At 37.7% G+C, this 15,863-nt stretch overlaps 1 protein-coding gene across 1 annotated transcript in view; it reads right to left on the bottom strand.

Annotated features, from left to right (window-relative positions):
* Positions 1-15,536: 15,536 nt before the first annotated feature.
* The window catches only part of LOC115224534, a 1,132-nt gene continuing 805 nt past the window's right edge, over positions 15,537-15,863 (bottom strand). The window contains exon 2 of the mRNA XM_029795444.1: positions 15,537-15,863. This exon is cut by the window's right edge and continues 249 nt beyond it. Coding sequence (XP_029651304.1) covers positions 15,537-15,863 — 327 coding nt within the window.

Here is a 15,863-nt window from a genome sequence, read left to right as displayed (position 1 = left end):
TCAGTTTGAATCTGGAGGCAAATTCAACTCTGCAAGAGGTGGGAAAATACCAATTCCAGAAGCAAGAAAAGGCGAAAGCAACTGTAGGGAACCTGCTTTCTATATTGCAACAAATCTCACTTTAGGAGAATCAAGTGGATTTGACTGGTGGACTCGTTTTTTATCAGAAGAAAGAAGCCACATTTCAGGACTGATTTGATGAGACACTTGTCAGGGGATTACTCGTGGCCTCGTGCCCTTTTGTTGTTGCCCAACTCCGGCAGAGCGTACAGATTAAGAAGCGAGACACTTGCGACCCTCAGATACTCGCTGAATACGAAAGGGATTCCCTACATTGACATGGTTTTAGCCACCAACAGAAGAGCGAGCAATATCTCTAAGTAGCTCCTACAATTTCTGTGTGGAGCACCTGAATAATAATCACACGGAATTTCTAACCTACAATCAACACCGCACACTGTTTATTCATCACACCAGGAACAATCATTTTGTTTTATCAACCAATTTTTTAGATGTTTATATTTATGACAGTTTGAATTTACCAGTTTCGCAGGAACTAATGGCACAAAATCAACGTTAATTCACCACAAACAAAAATTACTCCTACAATTCAACAAGTTCATATAATTAATCCCCAAGTTGGCGCATATGATTGTGGCCCTTTTGCCCTGGCGTATGCATTTGAACTGGTCATTGGAAACGCTCCAGGGAAGTTTCTATTTGATCAGTCAAAAATGCGAGCACATTTAAGATTTTGCCTCGAAAACAATAAATTTGTTCCTTTCACGAAAGTAAAGGTTTTTCAAATATCTATAAAAACCACAGAAGACACTGTCTATCACCCACCCAGAAATGGGTTACCCCTAGAAAGGCGACTAAAAATTATAACTTCTCACGTGAACATTCACAAAATAATTTATCACCTAATAGGTTCCGTGTTTTAAGTGAAGATTTCGAGCAAAGCCCAAAATATAGTCAGGAATCTAATGAGAAAAAGAATCTGAAAACCACTTGCCCGAGAAAAAACCATCACACTAGAGAATAAGTCGGACATAAACTTATCTAAACTAAAACTTTCGCCCGATGATGTCTCAGTGTTAGAGCTTGGACTGAATTTTTGCCCAAGCACTAAGAATTTCGACAAGAATAAACTAGCTCAAGGGCTATTTCAGTTAGTCTCCCTAAAATACACAAAAAAGTTCGAAAGATTTCATCCAATGCGCCCAATTTGCAGCGGATATGAATGCTGCACGGCCAAATTTCGGATTGGCTGGATGGCTTTCTACTCCCCGTCAAAAAATGATCAAGTTCATATATATACGGGATACCTTTGATTTTGTATCTGAAATCAACAACTTTTTCTAGTTTTTCAAAGACTAGCGTTGAATTTTTTAAACACAAAGTTTTCTGGAGGCAGAATAATGACAGTTATTTTGCAAAGCCACGTCATCCCACATTTATCTCCATCGCCGCTCCGATCATCCACATCATCTTATTCGGTCAAATCCGAAATCCCAATTTGTGAGGAAAAAGTGGATTCGTACTGGCATAGGGGACTACTGGAAACATGCAAATGCTTTTGTATGTCATTATGTCAAACGCGGTTACAGTGAATCACGATTAAAGGAAATAGCAAATGAAATAGCTAAGATTAGCAAGAGAGGTAAGCCCTGTTCATTGTGCAACAACATGATTGAAGTGAATTTCATCAGAAATCATAACAGAAATGATATGATTTATACAGAGGGTGGAATATGTAAAGATTCCCATTTGGTGTACGCTGCAGAATGCACGAAACACAATTTATGTTGGTTGTAGAACAGAACAATTTAACGAAATGTTTAATGGGCACAGATTCGACGCTAGGCGCAATAACAGTAGTTGGACAGAACTTGCTGAACATTTCGTTTCAAGCGGCTACAATTTTGAAGAAGACTTTAAAGTGCATATTCTCAGAAAATAGTCTCAATCTGTTTCACTTTCACTTCTCAGAATGTATGAGGAGAAATATGTTTGTGGGTTATTAATATCACGCCCTGGAGGGTTGAATAAGATGACAGGAGAATATCATCAAATTTATACAAAACTGTTTGATTAAATATTCTTCTTTCTCTCTTTTTCTTTCCTTTTTTCTTTCGTCTTCTTTTTTCTGTTTTTTTTTCTGTCTTTTTCTTTTCGCCTGTTATAAAATTGTAACTTAAAATCTGATGATGTCATTCCATCAACGCGTGTAAGCTGGTTGCTCGCGTTCATACTTTACGCTTAAATTTCTGTAATTTTGAATTTTTATCACTTCTTATTTTGAACTTGACAAAGGCAGATATACTGTTGAAATATCGTTCGACTAATAAAATACCTTACAATCGAATCGCGTTCTTCGTCTTGACTGTTTACCTTTGGGAAGAGTTACGTCAATCCTTTTAAAAATATAATAATAATAATAATAATAATAATAATAATGATAATAATAATAATAATATTAATAATAATAATAATAATAATAATAATAATAATAATAATAATAATAATAATAATAATAATAATAATAATAATAATAATAGTAATAATAATAATAATAATAATAATAGGATATAAACGTATCTGTCAAGACCTACCAAAAACTGAGCAAATATAACGATCTTGAAATAGAAATCAGCAAAATGTGGAACCTGAAGACTAAAACAATACCTGTTGTCATAAGTGCCCTGGGAATGATTGCTACCTAACTCAGATACCAGGAAATCCAAAATTGGCAGAAATTCAAAAGATAGTGCTCATGGGAACTGCTCATATCCTACGCAAAATACTTTCTATGTAATCTCAAGGTTTAAAACAAACATAATTTTCGTTTTTTTTTTGGACATTCACTAGTACAACACCCCCACAAAAAAATCAAATATATGGCATACTAGGCATAACAACAACATGAACTTCCAACCTGTTGTCTCTTGAGGTCTCTGGGTGAGACTTGGAGCCAACTTGTACAAATATAAAGCAAAAGTCAAACATAGAATAATAGTAATAATAATAATAATAATAATAACAACAACAATTATAATAATAATAATAATAATAATAATAATAATAATAATAATAATAATAATAATAATAATAATAATAATAATAATGATAATAATAATATTAATAATAATAATAACAATAATAATAATAATAATAATAATAATAATAATAATAATAATAATAATAATAATAATAATATTAATAATGATAATAATACTAATAATAATAATAATAAGAAGAAGAATGATAACATCGAAAAATACCTTAAGAATGAGAACCCATGTTCGAAAGTTTACCCAGACACCTGATGAAGGCTGGAGGGTATATCAGCCGAAACGTTGTGTTAACAACAAACAAGATGATGACAAATATCTGTCAAATGTAAATAATGTAAATAATGTGTCTGCCATATCTGATGAAGAATGTCACAGGTACCTTGGGGTATATGAAAACATATCTAACGATGGTTGTATAACAGGGAACGCGTAACTAAAACATTTAACAGACGGACAAGAAAATATGAATCTCAGAACAATCTGCATACGTTAAATTAATGAACCACAATGTATTTGCAATACCAATATAGTATGCATTCCAGCATTTCGGCCACTTGGTTGAATGTTTTATAAGATCGGAACCCTTGATCTGAAAGCCTGAAAGATATTGACTAGTACAAAAAGTGCCTACATCAACAATGCCGTAGACTGCCTCTACCTAAAAGGAAAACAAGATTAATGTCGACCTAAATAAGACAGGATTGTCGTTCAAAGCAGCAGCAAAAAAAACAAAACAAAAACACTTTAATAAAGCTCAATATCCATAGAAATATGGAGAAAATATTCCTTCAACTATAGGCACTAGGACTGAAAAAGGAGCTGGGAAAATATTGCAGAGAAAAAATACTTCCTCCACTACAAATATCATGCTTTAAGTGGTTACATAGTTTTATCTTGGTTGATTGGTTATTTGCTTGCTTGGTAGATATAGACTTATCATGCCGTTGTTATCGTAATATTCAAAGGTGGTGCTTTGAGAGGTTAGCAGGGAATTTTACATGTAACAGCAAAGAATATCCCTCAATGGTTCGTCACACCACGATGGAATGGGTAGTAAATGCATGTTATTCAGCCAGACACAGACATCTTCAATATTTTACTTGTTTCATTCATTTAAGCTGCGGCCATATTGTGGCACCGCCTTGAAGAATTTTAGTCGAGCGTATCGATACCAGTCCTCATTGTTTAAGCCTATCTATTTTGCCGAACCGCTAATTCATGGGGACGTATACACACCAACACCGGTAGTCGTGCGTTGTGGTTGGGAAAACACAGATACGGGAAACAAACACACACAGATACACATACACTCGCACATACACACACACATATACACACACATACAAACGACGGGCTTCGTTCAGGTTCTGCCGATCAAATCCACTCAAGGATTTGGTCGGCTCGAGGTTGTAGAAGAAGACACTTGCCCAAGGTGCCATGCAGTAGGACTGAACCCGGAACGATGTGATTTGGAAGCAAGCTTCTTCCTACACAGCCACACATATGTTATATCCTGATATCCAGAACGACACCCGTCCATCTGAATGTTCGAGCAAAATTGAACTGAGTCTCCGCCAACAATTACATGTCCCTCCACAACACCAAGATGTCCCTCACTCGATCAATGCAACCATCATCACGAATACCACCACCACGACCACCACCACCTCCTCTATTACTATCACCACCACCTCCTCAATTACTAACACCACCGCCAACAACAAAAAAATTAACAAATACTTACATTTTATAGTATTGTTTTTTGGAAGTGGTTATGGGTTTATCGAATAAATTCCACAGTTCCTTGCGGTGCTTCCAGCCAACATTACAGAAATCATTGTCTGTGTAACAATGTTTTTGTATGTTCAGGATAAGATTGTTAGCTTCTTTACAATCGATTGACGGACGTAGGTAGATTTTTGTTGTCTCTTTCACGAAACATTTTGTAATACTATTTATCCAGATCTTTCCCTGTGAATATTAGACAGTGATTAGTGAATGCAAAAATTGACTTTTGGGGGATTGTTTATTTATTTATTTATTTGGGGGGGGGGGAGTGAATAGTAATTCTATCTACTTTTAACAAAAGAGCAGTAATTTTGAGAGGAATGGAGGCCAAGTAGATAACAAAGACCCCAATTCTTTGTCTCTCTAATCTGGCGGAGTAAGGAATAGATAAGTTAATAATGGCGCTTAGAAGAAGGAAGGGTAAAAAAAAAACCTTCGGTCATGAATGACCATGGGTCTGCACTTAGAAAGTTGCCCCCCCCCCCAAAGCACAAGAATGGGCAGGGTTGTTTATGGAAGATCAGCAGTCAGCTATGCATACCTGCCTCCTTTTTCCATGCCAAAGGAAAAGCCGATACAGCTTGGCACCACTGAGGTCGCAACTCATTTCTACAGCTGAGTGAACTGTAGGAACGTGAAATAAAGGGTCTTGCACAAGAACACAACACACGCCTCGGTCTGGGAGTCGAACTCATTACCTTATACTTGTGGGCCCGACTCTCTAACCACTGTGCTATGCACCTTCACATACGATAATGTATTGATTATAAAAAATAGTGAAGGGATGAAAGGAAAAACAGAGACACTCGGTCAGTGCATAATGCCTGACTTATAAAAACGTTATAAATCTAAGTAACGAGAAATGATGGGTTTATGGTAGCAGTGAAATGTACCATAACAAAGAAGGTGATGCGGGTATTTTGAAAGTACCTCTCAGAGTGACGGTCGTGTCCTGAATGGTTAGGGTTGCCAGCTACTTGTTAAATAAAAGATAATTTGATTGTCAACATACTTAATGTATGGAAATATTAGAAAACTGAAGTAGAATTACGTATTTATTGAGTAAAACAAAAATAATAATAGTCGTTTCTATTACAGGCGCAAAGCCTGAAATATTGGGGGAGAAAACTAGTCGATTACATCGACCCCAATGATCAGCTGGAATTTATTTTATCCACTCTGAAAGGATGAAAGGCAAAGTCGACCTCGGCGGAATTTGAGCTCAGCATTTTGCCCGGCGTATTAACGATTTGGCCTGCTCATCGCCTCAACAAACTAATAATAATAATAATAATAATAATAATAATAATAATAATAATAATAATAAAAATAATAATAATGATAATAATATTAATAAGAATAATCCTTTCTACTATAAACACAAACCCTGAAATTATGGGACTGCCTGGTACTTAATTTATCGACCCCGAAACGCTGAATGGCAAAGTCAACCTTGGCGGAATTTGAACTCAGAACGTGAAGATGGGCGAAATACCGCTTACAATTTTGCCCGGGATGCTAACATTTCACTTTATTATTGTTATTGTTTTTATTATTATTAATATTACTTATTATTATTATTATTATTATTCAGTAGTTTTATTTTTATAGCGTGCTTTCACTTCACTACCGAGCGCAGCTCTGTGTGCCTTGGGTATGTGCTGTGATTTGTTGTGATGCTCTGATGGTTATTGTATGGAAAGTGCTCTGCGTAGGATGTGTGCAGTGCCTAGTAGTGCAATTTTTTGTATGATATATGTGTTTGTAAGTCCTGGTGTTTTTGTTATGTATTTGTCTGAATATTTTTTTATCATGCCTAATGCACCTACTATGATAGGAATTGTTTCTGTTTTCAGATTCCACATTCTAGTTACCTCTATTTCCAGGTCTTTGTATTTTGAGAGTTTCTCCATTTCTTTTAGAGACACGTTGTCATCTGCCGGTATTGATACATCAATTAGAAAGCATTTTTTTTCTTCATGATCTCTGACAACTATATCTGGTCTGTTGGCCTTAATTTCTCTATCTGTGTGTATCGGCATATCCCAGAGTATGGTTGCTTTCTCGTTTTCTGTAACCTTTTCTGGTGTGTGCCTATACCATCTTTTTTCTGTTGTTATTCCATAATGTTGACATAGCTTCCAGTGTATGTAGGTTCCAACTCTGTCATGTCTGTAAATATATTCCTTCTTAGCCAGGACTGGGCAGCTAGAGATAATATGATTTATTGTTTCTTGTCCATCTCCACATATTCTGCAGTTACTTGTAATATTTCTTTTCATTACATGTTTTTGATAATTTCTGGTGGGGAGGCTTTGGTCTTGTGCTGCAATTAAAAATCCCTCTGTTTCTGCTTTGAGTCCTGAGCTTCTCAACCATTGCTGGGATCTTTCTTTGTCTATTTCTTTTGGGTTGAGTTTAGTGCAGTATTTACCATGAAGGGGCTTTTCTTGCCATCGTTTTATCATGGTTCGTTGCTGTTCTATTTTTAGTTTGGATTTCATTTGTTTTATAGCTTTTGTTGTTTCTTCATCATCTTCTTCTTTTTCGTGTTTATTAGGTGGCATGATTTCTTGTTTGTATTTGTCAGCTTCCTTAAATACTGAGAACAGTTTTTTGTTTTGCTCGTGTTTTGCTGCTATCTGGATCAGTTTTCCTTCCTTCTGAAGTAGGTATTTTTGCAGTCCTATGGTGGTTATTTTATAGTAGTTTTCCATCTGTATAAGGCCTCTACCACCTTCTATACGTTGTATATATAGTCTTTCTATGGCAGATTTTGGGTGATGCATCCTAGATCCTGTCAGTATTTTTCTTGTTTTCCTATCTATTTTGGACAGTTCATTTCGTGTCCAGTTAAGGATATTGTAGCTGTAACTTATAACTGGGACAGCTAAAGTGTTGATACCTATTATCTTGTTTTTAGCATTAAGCTCTGTTTTTAGTATTGATCTAACTCGTCTATAATATTCTTTTTTTATTTTCTCTTTCATTTGTGTGTGTTGTGTCTTATCTAGTTCATGGATTCCTAAGTATTTGTAAGTTTGGCTTTGGTCTAATTCTTTTATTTCATCGGTTTTATCTAGTGTGATGTTGTTACTCTTAACTAGTTTTCCTCTTTTCATGGTTACTTTGGCGCATTTTTCTAATCCAAATTTCATATCTATTTCTTTGGTAAATCCATGAATTGTCTTTAATAGTGTTTCCAGCTGTTTGTCATTTGCAGCGTATAGTTTTAGGTCATCCATATATAAAAGGTGGCTGATCGTTTTGCCGTAACATTTATATCCGCATCCAGTTCTATTTAGCATATCAGATAGAGGTGACAGTGCCAAGCAGAAAAGGAGTGGAGAGAGCGTGTCTCCCTGGAATATTCCTCTTCTGATGGGGATGTCTTTGGTTTTCATGAGTCCCTCTTTTGTTTGGAGATGTAGGACTGTTTGCCATTTATTCACAGAGTGCTCTATGAATTTTATGATTGTTGGTGCTACTTTGTTAATGGCTAGTGTTTCAAGGATCCATGTGTGGGGGATGCTATCAAACGCCTTTTTGTAGTCAATCCAGGCCATACTGAGGCCTTTCTTCTTTCTGTGGCTGTCTTCAGTGACGGCTTTATTAATCATTAGTTGATCTTTACAGCCATATGAGCCCTTGCGGCATCCTTTCTGCTCTTCTGGGAACAGTTTGTTTTCGTCCAGGTGCTTGTTCAGCCTTTGCGATATCACTGCAGTAAATGCCTTGAACATAGTAGGGAGGCAGGTTATTGGTCTGTAGTTTTCTGGTTTTGCTGTTTCATTTGATTTGGGAATTAAGATGGTTTTCCCCTTCGTGAGCCATTCAGGCATTGTCTCTGGCTCTGCTAGTATGCTGTTAAAGTTTTCAGCCAGCTTTTTGTGCATTCCTGTTAGATATTTCAACCAGAAGTTGGGGATCTTGTCATGCCCAGGTGCCTTCCAGTTGCTTAGTTTTTGCAGTGCCTGGGTGACCTCTTCAGTTGTTATGGGGGTCCAAAGTTGTTCAGATGCCGAGTTTGTTATTTTGATACTCCTTTTTTTTGGCTGTTCGTTCGCCGACCATGTTTCTCTCCAGAATTCTTCCAATTCTTCTGCCGTTGGTGCTGCAGTGACTTCTATTTAATTTTTTCCCAGATCTTGGTAGAACTTTTTGGGGTTGGTGTTGAACTTTTTGTTCTGTTCAAAGAAGCGTTGGCGTTTCTCGTACCGGCGGATCCTTTGAGCTTTGGCAAGGATATCTTGCTTCAGCTTTTCTTTTATCTCCGGCAAATCTTTTTCTGTGATGTTATATTTGTGGAGCATTTTTGTTCTCTTTTTGTTGCTCAGTAGCGTTGATTCTTTGCTGATTTCATTAAGGATCGACAGGTCTTTTCTAATTTTTTAAATTTTGTTTTGGATGTTATTTATCCACAGGGTTTGTTTGGGTGGTGGTGCTCCTGTTTGGGCGGGTTTGGGTGAGTATCCAGCTTCTTTTGTGGCTGCAGTGGCTGCTGCGTATATCAAGTCATTTAGTTCAGTGATATCACTTTTTTTTTTTTTTTTTGTTTCAGTGGCTAGTTCAGTGACGGCTAGGTTTATGCTGTTTATAATTGGTGTTCTTATTGCGCTTATTTTTATTCTTGGGGGGTATGGTCGGTGGTCCATTTTGAGCTCTGTGGTTTTTAGTTCTTTGATTATTTTATTTTTTATATTATCATAATCATTAGGCTCCCCTTCGTTGTTTACATCGTGTTTGTTGGGAATGTTGCGTTTGTCTTCGTGTTTTACATTTTCAGTGTTTATATTATTGGGCATTGTTGTGTGGCTTCTATCTACATTTTCCTGGTGTATGTTTTCTTTTAGGTGTTCTATTTCTATTTCTGATATTTTTTTTTGTGTTGAGAATGTATCTTCGTACGTTAGCTAATTTATTAGGGTTCATTGCTGTATCCAAGTCTATATCTCTATTATTTTCCTTCCATATTTTATATGTATGTGTTGTTGTATTTTCATTTTTGGGGTAGAGTACTGCTGTGTAGTATGCGTGTAAGATAGAAATGTATTCCTCACGTGTCCATTTACGTCTTTTGGGTTTTATTTGCGGGACATGAGGTACAACGTCCGGCCCATTATTTTGACGGTCGTCATTTTCGTAGGGTACCGGTCCGTTTATTTCTGTTGTCACATTATTTCGCACGTGTAGTTTTTCGTACATTTTTTGTTGTAGGTTTAATGTACGTACCGCTCGATTGTTATACTTGGGTTGAATAGTATCGGTGGCATTTAATTTCTTCGTAGTTCCTTTGTACATGGTGTTTGAGGTCGGGGATGATCGTGGTGTTCCACGCATGTTTACATGTGTTGCGTTAGAGGTGGAGATAATATCGAGTCAAAATACATTATTTCGTTTCGAAAATAGTAATAAATTTCAATTAGTATTACTTACTCGGATACAGTCCAATTCTTTGTTAGCAAAACTTTGGCTCCATAGGATGTCCTTGTTTTCGATGTTTGTGGATAGATTTCGGAGCTCTGAATTTTCCTTCTTACACCTTAAACGTCCCCCGGTGTAATCTTATTATTATCATCATTATCATTATCAATATTATTATTATTATTATTATTGTTGTTGTTGTTGTTGTTGTTGTTATTATTATTATTTTTAGTGGTAGTAGTTGTAGTTATACTTCGTTTTTGGATTTGGTTTGCAAGATTCTTTATGTGAGTTCGTGTGTTGAAGCATATTATGTTGTGTATGGAGAGGTTCATTCTCTTTTAGTGCCTTATAATTTAACACACTCACCGGGAGACGTTCCACTTATTTCCTTCTTTATTTTTCTAAAATTTTCGTTTCGTGTTGCAACCTTTTCAGTAGTTGTTGACTCTGTCCGTTATTCACACTGTGTTCTTTTTGTTCGTTTGTGCGCATGTGTGTGGGTCAGAGTTTGAATTCCTTGGAGCCTTCAAGTGTACCTCCACATATCTTTATATATAAAAGAGAAGTTGTGTGTCTGTCTCCTACGATTTAGATTCCTAACTACTCCCACATTTTGCAGTGCAGTTTAACCAAAACCGGGTATCTTATAGTCGTGATTCATATGGAGCCCTTCTGGGTATTAGCGCGCGTCTACGATGAGTCTACGATTTAAAAAAATAAAGTACCATTATTTTTCCCATTTTAATGCATTTTTTTCGCTATTATATAAGGGAAGTAACTCTCTAAATATGTCTACGATGAGTCAACGATTTAAAAAAAAATTTACCATAATTTTTTTCCCATTTTTAATGCATTTTTTTGCTTTTTCTTGGCTATAACTCTCTAAAAATGCTTATATAGTTATTTCCCTTACAAACCCGAGCAACGCAGGGCGATACCGCTAGTTCTTACTCCTAAAGTAGTTAACCCTGTTATGCTGATAAGGAATTCCACCGACGTTATGCAACGGTTCACACATTGTTATCACAAAATTATTTCCCAATGTCATTGAAGCAACGATTATGACCTTCTGTGGTAAAGGTCAAGACGTCTTCATACCGCGAATTCCGCTTGAACCTTCGGCTGCTGACTTACCGTTCACATTCCGCAGAGTGCAGTTTCCGATTAGACTCAGTTACGTCATATCCATTAATAAGTCCCAGGTCAGTCGCAGTCTGTCGTTGAACTTTACTTAGCCGAACCAGGCTTTTCACACGGTTAACTGTACGCTGGCTGCTCAAGAGTGGGTAGTAGGAACAGTTTACATACCTTCATCCCCCAGAGGAAAACTAAAAATGCTGTTTATACGGAAGTTTTGTAGACTTGCCGTACTGGCGCCATTTCCTCTGTTCGTCACCCCCTCCGCCATCCTCGATCTATCTCTCTTGGCTGTTTCTTTCATTATTTTTTCTTTTGGTCTCGGATCGCTCTGCTTTTGCTGGTTCGAGCCTTCCATTGTCCTTTCGTTGTTTATTTTTCCTTCACTTTCTCTCTCTTTCTTCCTCCTCACCGTCTGATTCTTCTTCACCTTCTTTACAATATTTTTAATGTGACCCAGTTGGCCACACTGGAAACATCGAGGCTTACAAAAAATATTTAGAACCTCCTCCCCTATTTCCTAAATCATTGGGAGCTGTTCTAAAATTTTTTGGTCAGCTTGCAGTATGAGGTTGAGCCTTTGACCAGTCCAAAATGTATTCTCTGTGACGGTAGCCTGCAGGAGGTTAATATTATCTTCTCCGTTTGCCAGGACTGCCGCCATCAAGCACATAGGGTTTACTCCGGGTGGAATTCTTTGTATTCTCACCTTTGATGTTCTCATTCCCATGTAAATTGGGATTAACACTGTGTCTTCCAACTCTAAAGATTTTAAAGAGTGTTGTTCTGCCGTTTCTGCGTTCTTGAACCTCACCACAATATTTCCAAACTTCTTCCCTCTGGCTAGATATGTAATATCCTGCCAATTTTTCAATTTTTTACTCACATATCTTGTAAATTCTACGAGCTTTTATGCAGAATGTCTTAAAAAATAATAATTTTCTGTTTTTTCCTCCGTTAATTCTTCTCCTGGTATTTCCACTTTTACCACTCCATCTCATTCTGTTATCATTTCCTTGTATTCCGATAATTACTTTTTGTCAGTTGACAGCTGTCGCGTTCCACTACCAGCTGCTGACGTAAAACTTTTTCTTTCTTCATTTTCAAAGGTCTTTGCTTCTATATTTCTTTTGGTATCCGTAACTTTTGTTAGTGCTGGGGATTCATTTTCCGAAATATCAGAAATGTTACCACAAATTAAACTTTCTATCTTCCTTGCTCCCCGCTCGGTCGATGAATCTTCACTCGAGGAAGACACACTATTCGGCATCTTGCCGGCAATTTATGTTTTCCCCCACAGGGAAAAACAACAGATAGCTTTCGAAAGAAAATTGTAATACAATTTTTAAACAATAAGTCCAACAATAGGCACAACAAGAGAGACAACAATTAACAGAAACTTACGAACACATTCCACCAATAAATTTTCGATAAAAGACAGACGAAATACCGCAAAGCATTTCGTTCGGCGTGCTAAAGTATCTGCCAGCTTGCCGCCTTACGATATAATAATGATAATAACACATGACATCCTCCTTCCTCTTAACTCTCTCTTCATGCTCTCACCCTTTCTCTCCCCCTCACACTTTCACTTTCCCAATTCCTGTCTCTCCCTCTCTCTCTCTCTCTCTCTCTCTCTCTCTCTCTCTCTCTTACTATTTCCCACGCGCGATTCAAATCAGAAGTTTGACCTACCACTTCAGTCAATTTATTTGCTCTTTCGTTGACTTTCACACAATGAGCACGCGATTGACCCCTTTGCACGCCGTGTCCACAGGGAAATCTTTCTTCTAAGCATTCATAGAACCTGCAGTCCAAATCCTTACTGTATTGCAGGCATTCCTTAGTGACAGCTGAAAAATGGAGAAAAGAAAAAGTAGGATGTTGTTCTTGTTGTTATTGTTGTATAAGAGGTTACTTCTAAAGCGGCGCTGATCAAACATATAGGGTGTTCGGGATAAATTTGACAATTTTTATGTCTTCTGTTTTCCATGAACAACTTAATGTAGCAGTGAACAGTCAACGGCGTTGGTGAGCATGTTGAGAAAAAGTTTACTGATATGGAGGACTGGAAGCCATTTGAACATTAGAGAAGAGTTCCTTGTATATTGACGACTCGTGCCGGGTGTCAGAATACTGACATCATGACTTCTGCTCAATGCTCTGTGAACATTATAAAGGCTGAAAGAAGTGACGGACAACTGCAACGGAGATACAAAGACGTGGACGACACAACAAGCGTTCTAACTGCGCCAGCACGCCAGAACAGGGCCTTAGGCTCAATTCAGACGGTTATATGAAGCTGCTGGAAACTGTGGTTGAAAATCTGTCTGGGGAGGATTCTACTGAAATGCCATATGTGTGGCCCACAGAATTCGATTCCTTGCCACACCTCCGGAAATTCTGAAATCGGAGAATCTTTACAACTTTACGACTTCACTAGACCAATTTCTGGACTTCTAATTCCCTCAATTTTAATACCATGGATTATTATGTGTGGGGTGCGGTTGAGAAAGATACCATCTGCACCGCTGGCAGCAAAATGGCGAGCTAGTGACCAAGAGAAACGCATGAGCTAGCTTCCGGAGACGTCTTCAGGCAGTGGTGGAAACTGAAGGCGACTACTTTGAATAAACTATCATTTGATAGCTAAGGCAAAAAAACTGTGTATATAGAAGCGAAGACCCAAACTTCTGAATGGTATTAATTACAGGTACGTGTAGTTCGATTTAGAGGAAGCATACATATTTCTAAGGCATATCACTACAACGAAGCTTAACCGGCAGCATGGCACGGTATGAACGGATAAAATTTGTCTTCATAATCAGTTGATTATATTTAAGGAATGGTAATATAGTTAAGGATAGGCACATTAAAAATAATATATCTAAGAAGAGTCGAAAACGCATCTGGACCGATGCATTGGCACATTAAGGAAAGTGTGGTTTGGTGGAAACCAAAGCTCAGAGAGACAGATAGACAGACAGACAGACAGAGGGAGAGGGAGGGAGGGAGGGAGAGTAAGGGAGAGATAGGAAGAGACAGAGAGACAGAGACCCGAGAGAGAGAGAGAGAGAGAGAACCTGAAGAACTGTGAAACATATTGTTTTGTATCTTTTACTTGTTCCAGTCATTAGAATACGGCAACACTGGGGCACCGCCTCAGAGAATTTGTAGTTGAACATATCGATCCTAGTAATTGATTTTTTTAAGCCTCGTACTCATTCTATCGCTATTTTTTGCCAAAATGCTAAGCTACTGACGTAAACACACCAACACTGGATGTCAAGCGGTGCTGGGGGGAACAAACACACACACACACACAGATACGTGATGTACCCAAAAGTAACCGGAAACGTTCTCTGTGGGACAAAACCGTTGCAGTTCGGGCTTCCGCTGCAACTCTCAGGCATCAGTCTGCCGACCGACGTCGTCGACTTGTTTCCTACTGTCACGTGATGCGTCTTTGTTTTGCGGTGCTTCTCCTCTGTTCGTCGATTTTTGCGATGGCTGAAACGAAGGAACAGCGTGCTTCCGTGTGATTCTTCTTTTTCTGCTGGGTTAAACGGCGACCAAAACAGTTGTCATGCTTCAGATAGCGTACAAGGGCGCTGCCATGAGCAAAACACAAGTTTACGAGTGGTTTCCACACTTTAGGAATGGCCATTTGTCGCTTGAAGGCCAGCCTCATTCAAGGACGACCGTGAAGTCAGTTACGTAAAAACTTTAAATTAGTTGCCTGAAAAGGACTTTAATGCGTTCCCATAGTATGCAGAACTTATGAGGAAATACCAATAACGAATGTATACCAACATCGTGAAGCATGTTACGTAATAACAGGCTAATCGGATATGAGACATAAACAGTTCAAAGTAAATAACATTGAAAAGGGCTTTTGTGCGTTCCCAGAGAATATAACCCTTAGGGGTGCTAGTGTTGAAATAGATTTACGATGAATGTAGAAACAGACACCGACATTTAGTTTTACAGTAGACATAGAAATTTACTCATGGATTTATAAATAAAATAACATGTAGATTATCAATACATTTACAACAATTACAAATATTGCAGTTAAATAATAAACACCTCGTGGTTTGGTGAATCTTATTTAGTTTGCAGAGCTTCTCGATAAACAACATTTTCGGTCTTTCTTTGTGAGGCATAAATAAATAAATGATTAGGATTGCCGACTCTTGAGCATCCAGCATAATGTTGGTCATGGGAGAAAACTGGTTCCGCAAGGTTCAGACCTACCACATCCATGGAATGCCCCTGGACCTTGTTAATGCTCATTGGAAAGCTCAGTTTTAACGGGAATTGCAAGCGTTTGTACAGGAAAGTCATATCCAAGAGAATAAGTGGAATTCTAGGAATGAATATAGGCTCAACGCTTTCTTTACTAGTCAAGATTGTTGTCTCCAAGACTGTTAG

This window comes from Octopus sinensis, linkage group LG25 (assembly GCF_006345805.1).
Source record: "Octopus sinensis linkage group LG25, ASM634580v1, whole genome shotgun sequence".
Lineage (NCBI taxonomy): Eukaryota > Metazoa > Mollusca > Cephalopoda > Octopoda > Octopodidae > Octopus > Octopus sinensis.
This window is presented reverse-complemented; position numbering and strand designations above follow the sequence as displayed.